The sequence below is a fragment of the Paralichthys olivaceus genome, chromosome 16, assembly GCF_024713975.1.
Source record: "Paralichthys olivaceus isolate ysfri-2021 chromosome 16, ASM2471397v2, whole genome shotgun sequence".
In the NCBI taxonomy this organism is placed as follows: Eukaryota; Metazoa; Chordata; class Actinopteri; order Pleuronectiformes; family Paralichthyidae; genus Paralichthys; species Paralichthys olivaceus.
Window position 1 is genome coordinate 12,881,950 of NC_091108.1, and position 9,791 is coordinate 12,891,740.

The 9,791-nt window shown below is 38.4% G+C and overlaps 1 protein-coding gene across 1 annotated transcript; it reads right to left on the bottom strand.

Annotated features, from left to right (window-relative positions):
• Window positions 1–561: 561 nt before the first annotated feature.
• sugp1 (SURP and G patch domain containing 1) lies at window positions 562–9,400 on the bottom strand. The gene is made up of 14 exons (XM_069510969.1): window positions 9,248–9,400; window positions 8,653–8,821; window positions 8,360–8,466; window positions 6,958–7,179; window positions 6,689–6,812; window positions 6,500–6,600; window positions 5,054–5,177; window positions 4,629–4,957; window positions 4,349–4,455; window positions 3,993–4,170; window positions 3,748–3,854; window positions 2,700–2,845; window positions 1,232–1,361; window positions 562–1,049 (listed from the first exon to the last, which is right to left on the bottom strand). The coding sequence occupies exons 1-14, from the start codon at window positions 9,264–9,266 to the stop codon at window positions 1,023–1,025; spliced, it is 1,890 nt and encodes a 629-aa protein (XP_069367070.1). The 5' UTR covers window positions 9,267–9,400; the 3' UTR covers window positions 562–1,022.
• Window positions 9,401–9,791: the final 391 nt, after the last annotated feature.

Below are 9,791 nucleotides of genomic sequence, written 5' to 3' on the forward strand. Positions count from 1 at the left end.
ACTGAGGCTGAAGTTGCCTCTTGATTGATGCTTCGGCCAACACCAGAGAAGCTCCTGCTTAGTTGGGATTTTGGAGTTATATTTATCCCATGTAAATTACCCGGGGGAATGGCAAAGTGAAGGTCTGATTTCACTGATCTGTCACCCTCCTCACTGCTGGCTGCTTGAGCCAGGTCAGCTCTGCTCAGAGACCAGAGACACACAGAAATGAACACTGGTGGCATCAAAAGCATTGGATGAATATCTGCACTTCGTACACAGTTAGGTAATAAACTGAATGGGGGATGTAATACGAGTCAGGAAAGAACCCATTCAATTTGGTGGATATGGATCAGGGGGTTGATCCAGGATTCTTTATTTTTTACTTTAACATTGAAAGATGAGGTGTTTTGGATGTTTTCACAATGTCCCAGAGAATAATGCATTCATTTTGATGAAAAAAAGTATGTATATTAAGGGAACTAATACCTATGAGTGTATGACATGTATTTTTATCCTAGTTTAATTAACAGGTGAGTGCAGTTTGCCACGTGTGATAAAGCAAATCTTTCACCACACAAATCAGCAAATGGCCATTTTTAATTTTGAACAGTGCAGCACAAAATGAAATGCATAGCACAGTGATGAAAATGACCTAATGCTATTATACATAGATAAGTTTGTATACTTGTTTAGTTGGAATGCAAGATCAAGTCAAGCTTTGAAAGAGAACATAGTTGCACAAAAGAATGAAATCATTAATGAAGTCATTGGAACTACATTTTAAATATTTAAAGCTGTGACAGTATTTCATTGAAATGTGACAAAACTTATTACAATTTTTAAAGAAAACATTTTTTAAAAACCAAAATAAACGTCACATGTAGGGATCTATCAATTTACTATTCTTATTAACCTGGCACATTTCAAGATTTCTTCCGTGCAAAGGTTTCCATTTCAAAAGTATTAGAGTGGTGGCAACTGAAGAAACCAGTGTTGTTGTGATTAACAAGAACAAGCATGAACAAGAACAGTCCTCTGCATCAGTAATAAGGTCTCCGAGGATTATTCTGCAAAAAGAAAAAAAAGAAACACTTGATTAAAGAGAAAATGGAAAAAGGAATAAGTGTCAAAATTCTATCAAACAACAATCATGGGTTTTTACACCATTACACATTTTATAACATAATCTGTAACATCACAATAAACTGGTGCAAATACACAGCAAACAGAAAACAACAAGACCAATCACCAGTGGGTTTGGCCTGAAGCGGTATGCAAGCATCATCCTCTTTCTGTACGCATCATATTCATCGTCGTTTTTCGTGAGCTCAGCTGGACGGTCGACTCCGAAACCTGCTCCATTCATAGCGGTAGTTCCCCTGGAGTGGGACAGAGAGATATGCAAAATTAGTTTCCACCTTCTAGTCCGTCGGGTTATTCAAGAGCTATCAAAACATAGGTGTTACTGTCATTCTATCTGGATAAATCCAGTCATGACACAGCCTGAAAAGCACAGGGAAAATAATAAAATGGAAGATGCTTGGCTTCCATTTAGCTGCTTCAGTTTATGGGTCCTCAGTCTCTTTTTGTTAGGGAAGGTTCCTCGATGGGTGAAATGATCCAGAAGTATCAAAGAGGCAGCAGCAATAAGAGCTGGACAAATTCTATGAATACTAAAGAAATATGCTTCAGTGAGTTCTTTCTTTCTTGTCTCATTTAGCATGGGATACACTGGATCGTCTATGAAAGGAAAGGAGGTAATGCCGTACCTCAATTCCTAACAGCTGCAACATTTACAGTAACACAACAGAAGAACTGCATAAATGTAGAAACAGCAGAGCACTTATTTATTTTAACTTAAATCCTTGTACGACTGGTTGAACCCAAAATCCATAAATATAGATCCCCTCTCCATCTACTCTATCTATATCTATTCAGTAGGGGGTAATGTTAAGAACAAGCAAAATACAAACATACATAAATGTTATTTCACACAAGAATTACCCTTCACATCTTTTCTTGAAGTAAGGACATTTTTGATCTTTAGATCACAGCCCTGGTGTTCATGCTGACTTCTTATCAAATTGTTCTTGTTTACTGGGGCACATGAACAGAACAGAACTATCAATAATGGTGACATTTTTTTTTACTAAAATCAATATTTTTTTGGTCCATGACAGGTCGGCTAAGGAAAAGGTTGTGAGTCAATTGTAAGTGGCTTGAAATGTCACTTTCTGTTTTAAATCATCTCTCAAAACGTACTTTTCCCAAATGGCTTTTAAACAGCTATACTTTATAATTTTCTTTCTGCCAATACTTTTAAATGTTCGAGTTTAAATTATGTTTTATTATGTTGCCTTTGCTATTTTGTTTTCTTGTTTTCATTTGCTCTCTTTGTGAGGCACTTTGTAATGCCTGTTTTTGCCAAATAAAGAAAGTTCTAGTAGCACATCTAGACCAGAGATTTTTTCATTTGACAGAAAGGTGTGGGTGTACGCAGAATACCACAGAAACTGTTCAACTTTTATAGAGCCAAGTTTTCCTGGAGGCAGTGAAATTTATTATCCCTAACTTACTGCCGCAGGACCATGTCCTGCTGGCTGAGTATATTTACATTTTGCAATTGAAGGAAAATTCCGTAGCATCAGCATGATTAGATGATGTGCATATTTTTTAGAGCAGAATGGTAAAAAGAATGAGGGTGGACGGATACTCACTTGTTGACAGGAGCCTTGATTCCCTGTCCTTCACTGCCGAGGCCTTCACCTTCCTTCCAGCCCATCTTCATGAGCATTCGGAAACCAAGGTTCTCCACCGTCAACTTAAACTCTTTGTATTCTGAGTAGTCGGGGTCACGGCCCTCCTGCAAATCAAGACAAATAAAGTTTTGGTTTCTTCATGCACATATTTGGTACTGACTGTATATTGTATGCTGAAAGTTATTCAACATTACTGCTGAGTCTTTCGTCAAGAAATGTATAATAATTATAAATATTGATCATTCACAATGCTTTCCATCAGAGAGGCTAAATTAAATTAGGTGAGACGTGTTAACAGCAATAAATGGGATTTGAATTTAAGGAGACAGTTCCCTTTCATAACAGAGCTTTTATTTTCATAAAGAAAAATTAACATACCTCTCTGATAAAAAGAGCTTCTGTAATATTAACAAAGCCAAGCCAAAAATTCCTTCTATTCTTCAGTTAAGTCTGAATAAACAGTCTAGTTAGTAGTAGTAGTTTAACAATTACATACTGGGTCTTATGTGGGTACTGTATTTTGAATACCTTCCCATGACTCTGGCAATGAACCCACTTAAAAAATAAAAATCTGATTACATACTGTGCTGCTCTTCAACTTTGAAGGGCAAAAAGTGTGGTTTTCTACAACGGTGCCAAATTGACTTGAACAGAGTTTCAGATAAACAAGTGTCAAGTACAGTCTCCTCCTGGGAATCACTGAGGAGCTAAAGGAATTTGCTGGGAAAAGGGACGTCTGGGTTGCTCTGCTGGCTGCTGCCAGTTTCCCTGACCCGGAGAAGCAGCTTGAAAATAGAGGCATGGATGGATGATGATGATGATGGTGGATGTTGCAGACCTAGTGAAATTACCTAAAACCACTGTACATAATAAAAAAAGCAGACTACGGGGATGGTTTCCTCCTTTCAATTAAAACCTTTGCTTTGTTCATCTACCAAATATTAAGAAGGCTAATGGACAGAGGCGATCTCACTGGTGGAACAGAAGAAAACCAAGGAAAACTGACCTTGAGTGCCTTGAATGTCTCCATGAACTTCTCTAGCTCTTCAGGAGGCAGGAAGTCCCCTATAAAGTGTTTCCCTTTACCCATATCTGTCAGTGACTCTGCCCACTCTGGAAAAATACACACAAGAAGTTGTTTAATGCAAGTATCAAGCGGATCAACTGAAAAGGTATTATCAGGTATCACTATTGCAAGGGTAACTGTTAATTTTAATATCTCAAGGTAAGGTAAGGTAAGGTCAATCTTACCACGTGTCTTCTCCATTTCCATCTTTCGGAGACGATGTTCCCAGGTCCCTGCCTGCATGTCCACTTCTTCATCGCTGTCATATTCATGTTGGTGTTCCCTTATGGCCTTCTCCCACATCACCTGCATGTCTGCCATCGCACGCTTATGCTTCATGATCAGATCATACATCTCTTGCATCTGCAGGGTGTGTGAGAATACATCACATATACAGTGAGGAATGTAAATAAAAAGATTACAGGAAGTAATCCAGACATTAAAGTGTGGCTGATCAGAGTCATCAAAGTGAAAAGAGAGAAAAGGTGGGTAGAGTCATAGTTGAAGCATCATAGAATAAAATCAGTTTGCATTTTCTTACATCTTGTTGTTCTTTGAGTTGTTTCTTCTGATCCTCAGATAGTTCTGTCACTCCAACCAGACCATGAGGCTTCCCCTTCTTATAACCAAGACCTCTGAGTTCCTGAGCTGCAACAAAAACAAAAGTACAGTTTCATAAATTATTTACTGTCACAGCCGGCAGGCCGACACAAATCTCAACTTCGTATTTACTTCAAAAAGGGTACTTGGTGTCTTGTTAAAATGTACATATAGTAGTATGTGCATATTTGTACAAATCTATATGAAACAAGTTCACATACCAGAGAGACAGGGTGTGTTTGGGTCTGGAACATTAATCTCCTGAGGAATAATGATGGGAGGAATGGGCAAATCGACTTTGTCATCTTCAGACCCCCATCGGCTCTTCCTCTTCCGTTTGACAGGGGGGGTGGCTGACTCCTGAATGTGGGGTAGAAATGATGGTTTCATCAGTGGCGAGGGGGCCACTGCTGTTGGAACAGTCGGTCGCTCAACATCTGTCGTTGACTCTGCTGAAGGAGGTAAAGCGTTCCGGGGAGTTGCAGCCCGATACTCCTGTAGTTTCTCTTTGTAGTAGTGGAAGGCTGGACTTTGGTAATCATATAAAAAGCTTTAAGAAGGACAGCAGACATTGTGTGAGGTGAAAATCTCCCATTCAAATGTAGCAGGTCATGATTAGGAAATAGTCATATACACAGTGACTGACCTGAAGGCGGGGTTGTCTCGGTTGCGCTCTGCAGCAATGGCTTCCACATCGGGGCCACCCTCCGCTACAAATCTGGCTAGCTTCTCAGCCACTTGCTGGGTTTCCGCGTCCACTGGGGGGGAGACTTTAAGCAGCCTATCAGTACTGGGACTCAATTCACACTCTACAACTGTATCGTACTCAACTGGCTCTCACACACCACCAGTCTAGAGCCAATAGGGGATAAGAAGAGGAAGGAGGAGCAAGGGGACAGGGGTGGTGAATGGTGGACTGTATGGATGTGAGGCTTTTACTGTAGTAAATGAACAAAAAAAGCCCAGAGAGGTTCCACCACATACAGTATAGCTATACTGAGCGTATTTCACCAGTTAATGGCAGAAGTGTAGTACTCTGCAGTTTTCTAACCAAAAATAAATATGATTTATAAAAACATAGGGAAAACAAGAAGTCTTTAGTATTTTGTTTGTGGATTACTTTTGCATTCCATTACAATATGTTTTGCATTCTCTTACAATCTTTTTTGCATTAACTTGCTATAGATTATGCAATATTGTCATTTCATTATAAGTGCACAAGTAGGCAATCATCTATGTCTATGCAGTTGATCTAAGTAAATGAATCCGGGTAAACATGACTCCAGGCAGGAGGATATCATTGGGCTTAAAATATGGTGTAAATTACGCAATTTTCGAGTAGAATTTGAATGTTGGTGCTTGGATGACACCACAGACGCAGTATGGAGGCATTCTATGTTTTTTTTCCTCTTGTTTTTATACATTTGAAGAAGTTGTCACCAACTTCAATTGTATTGGATTTGGCTGCAACACAATTTACCCCTGAAACTCCAAAAGGGATTTGTTGACTTAAACACTTCACCCACCCCTCATTTGGCATAGTGGTAGATAATGAGTGAATTTTCATTTTTAGGTGAACTATCCCTCAAAGTGAAAACCCCCCCCAGAAATAGAGTATATTGATAAATCTAATTATTACCTATACATATACTATACAACATATTGCCAGCAAAAATGCACAAATAAAACTTGATTGCACAAAACCTCCTTAAGTATCACACAATTAGAACCACACACTGTTGCAACAGCACAACTCGCTAATTGTCTGTGGCATTCTTTTGTAAATAAACAAGCACTTAAACAGAACGCAATTATTCGGTCCTACTGGACTATGAATAACTCATTAAAGTAATATATCTGTGAGAAAGGGGTTTGGAATTTAGATTACAGACTTGAATATGAATGTATACAAATTATATAAATGTTTTTAGAACAATAATCATAATGTCTCTTGATAGCATTGTAAGATCATACTGTGTTAACTAGAAACATTACTGACGATATTCTGTCCATTCCTTATGTAATTACATTTGTCATTTCTGAGAGAAATTTTGTGAGAGAGAAGTAAGAGGGTAATAGGAGGCAATCTTACCATTATCCAATGAATTTTCAGTTCTTATTGAATCTTTCCTCAATTCTGCAACTCTTTTTTTGTAGTAGAGATACTCCAAAGTGCTCTTATCATACAAAAATCTGAAAGGCAATTATAGCAGTGGAAAACAAACTTGTAAAAATACAGTATAAGTAAAATAAATTCAGGTTCGATATCTTTCAAACTTACGAGAAAACAGGATTATCCTTATAATCCTCCTTGGCCTTCCTCTCCAGTTCAGGTCCCCCCTCTGCAACAAACGAGGCCATCTTGTCGATAATGAGTCTGGTGTCTGAATCCCCTGGGGGAGAAACTTTAAGCAGGCTATGATTACATTTACTGTCAGGGCACCTATGACAAAATGCCAGTTACAAGGCAACTGTATTACCCGAGTATGCAGAAGGTGCACTGAAAATACTGAGCCATCAAGTTGTCCGGAAACACAGGCCTTGAATTACCTCTCATCCCTAAGAATCTGGAGTAATCAGTATCTTCTTCTTCGTCTTCATCATCTGGAGAGCAAAACACACTCGACCTCTGGCTGAGAACGGGACTCTTCTTGGACTGCGAGTAGTTCTTGAACTGACTTAGCATGCTACTCACTCCAAGGCCAGGCCGCTTGCCAACAAGAATGCTCTTTTTTTCAGAGGTTGAAGGAGATTTGCTATCACTGGTGGAACCTAGAAAGAGTAAAAGGAACATATTAAAATCCAGTAGTAGGCTTTACCTGCAAGCAAAATGCTTTTATTATTTCTGCTACTGTTGATAAGAGCTCTTCCTCAATCAGAACATTTAGAGGGTGATCAACCCAGGTAAGATAAGGCAAGTTCATGGCCCTGTGATGGTATTCTAAGCTGGTTTGCTTAAGTAAGGATGCTCTTGTAAAGACCGTCTGTTGTTTAAAATCTGCTGATCAATGGTCAACTCATCAGTAAGTAAGTGTTCAGGAGTCCTTTGATGTCTTACGCTGAAATATTTTATTGAAGCTTGGCCAAGGAGAAATTCAGAGTTCATCAATACAACAACAGTGCATGATATCCTCTCATATTCTGAAGTCTGATCTCCTTTGGTCCCACTTTAAACCCCTACAGATCATTTAGTCTATTGGGTCGCTAATTCCTAAACAAGTAAATGTATTTTATAGTTCTGGAGACAGTATTACCTCACAACGCAGTTCATATCTATGGTGTCTAGGGAGTGAAGCAGCCCTGTCCTTTGACCTTGGCTCCCGCACTTCCCCAAACAAATCATCAGCTGCACTATGTCTCAAGGAGAGGAGACAGTGTCTCTATAAATTCCATAAGACCCTCTACCCAGGCTGTACAGCTGACAAGGACCTCTTTATCCATCTTTCAAACAAACACCAAAATAATATGGTCACAGCGAGAATAATTCTGGTGTCCCTGTTGCTGAGTTAAATTTTACTGTCCACTTTAAGGGTAATCGTTTTAGAATATAGGACAAGATGGTGAATATCCCTGTGATAAGGAAAAAGAGTAGAGTGGAAAGAATATTCACTATAAAGACGTTTTACTAAAACAAAAGTCAAATATAGTAGAAATGTACTCAGACAACAGTAAAAAAATGTGTCAGTTAAATTGTATTCTAACAAAAGCGGAGGGGTAAAAAACATTGTTTTTGAGTTTATATTAATGATATATGATAACTAAAGCTAACTACACCTTAAGGCATAAAATGCAAACCAGATCAGAACCACACCTAAAGCAGTTTGTGCATACAAATGATTGATTGATATTCACAAGTCCATAGACATTGCAGCTGGTGTCCTTAGACTTTGTGGCACAAATAAGCACAATGACCATATATAAAACATCCATAATCAAATAACTTGATACTAACCAGCCCCATTGTTTGATTTCTCCTTCTGCATCTTTATGAACTGTTGCAAGAAGCTTCCATCATTCACAAACTTGTTTGAGGAGGCTCCTTGTAGACTGGGAGGAATACTGGAATCAGAAATAAAAAAATATTCATGCCAATAATAATGGAAAACGATAGAAATGCCAATCATGCATTACAACCCTATGATTACAAAACTATCTGGCAGTACCTGCCATGCTATTATTGAAGAGTAACGTAAATCCAAATGATCCAAGGCTAATATATTTATGGGCTCATGGATATGTCCTTACATTGGAGGCAGGGGCTTGCTAGTGGTTTGCACGTTCAGTTTTGCTTGTTCTGCCATTTTGGCCTCGATCTCTTTCTTCTTCTGAGCTATAAGCTTCTCCTGACGGAGAATGTTCATGCTCATCTTGCTTTTCTGTGGCTGGATTGCCTTGGACTTCCATCCTCCTCGGCCTGAACAAAAACGAAAGGGAATATACCACAGGGAAATATTGCAATGCAATTTGAATCACAGCAGACATGTTATATATGTATAGTAAAATATAATGTAATAACTTTACTTCATTGTGCAGCTATTACTGACTGGAAATATGAAAGCTAATCACAACAACAGAAACTAATTTTCAAAGCTATTAACAACAGACATGTAATTACATACTGATATAACAGGCTGCAAATCTCAGGGAGCATGGGTACTTTATGAAAAAGTAATTTGACGCAAGTTGTCTTGTTTAATAACTACACAGTCTAGCTAACACAACAGCTAACGTTAGCTAAGGCTGTTTGCTGGTTACGACAACAAGCGGCTGCATAAACTAGTTGATGTGGGCAGCTGTATTTGTTGAGCCTTATCTTTTCTCTCTAACTGTAAATGTTTACCTGCATCACCAGACTCCATGACGGTGGCAGAATGAAGAATTTACTTCGAAACCGACGCTCACAGACCGAATATGCCAACGAGTAGCTCACTTGGAAGCTGACTTACGCTAACAATAGCACAGACAATACTTCCGGTCGTAGTATGTCCAGAATAAAAGCATCGTCTCCACAAGTCTGCAGGATCCAAGACACTTATTTTCCTCAGTATCACGTGAAGTGATTAAAAACTGCAAATAGGATTCAATTTGAAGTGTTTTGATTGAATGGATCGGTAATTTATTTAGTTTTTTTCGAGTAGTGTTCAAATACCATAATTATACATTATACACATCACAAGATTACATTTACAGATTGCAACATACATTACGATAGGACAGTAAAATAAAATTAAAAAAGCACTAAAAATAAAGATAGATAGATTGATACACAGACATACAGATATATAGATAGATAGATCAAATCTAAATTGATTTATTTTGTAGGTGATCATGTGAGATGGCAGGATACCTATGCGATTGATGAAAGGTTGCCAATATTTTATAGA

Coding starts and splice junctions, on each gene's coding strand:
- sugp1 (XM_069510969.1), bottom strand. Junction 4,958..5,053: donor CGAGACAACCCCGCCTTCAG/GTCAGTCACTGT, acceptor TCCTTCTTAAAG/CTTTTTATATGATTACCAAA. Junction 2,846..3,747: donor AGACATTCAAGGCACTCAAG/GTCAGTTTTCCT, acceptor CTTGATTTGCAG/GAGGGCCGTGACCCCGACTA.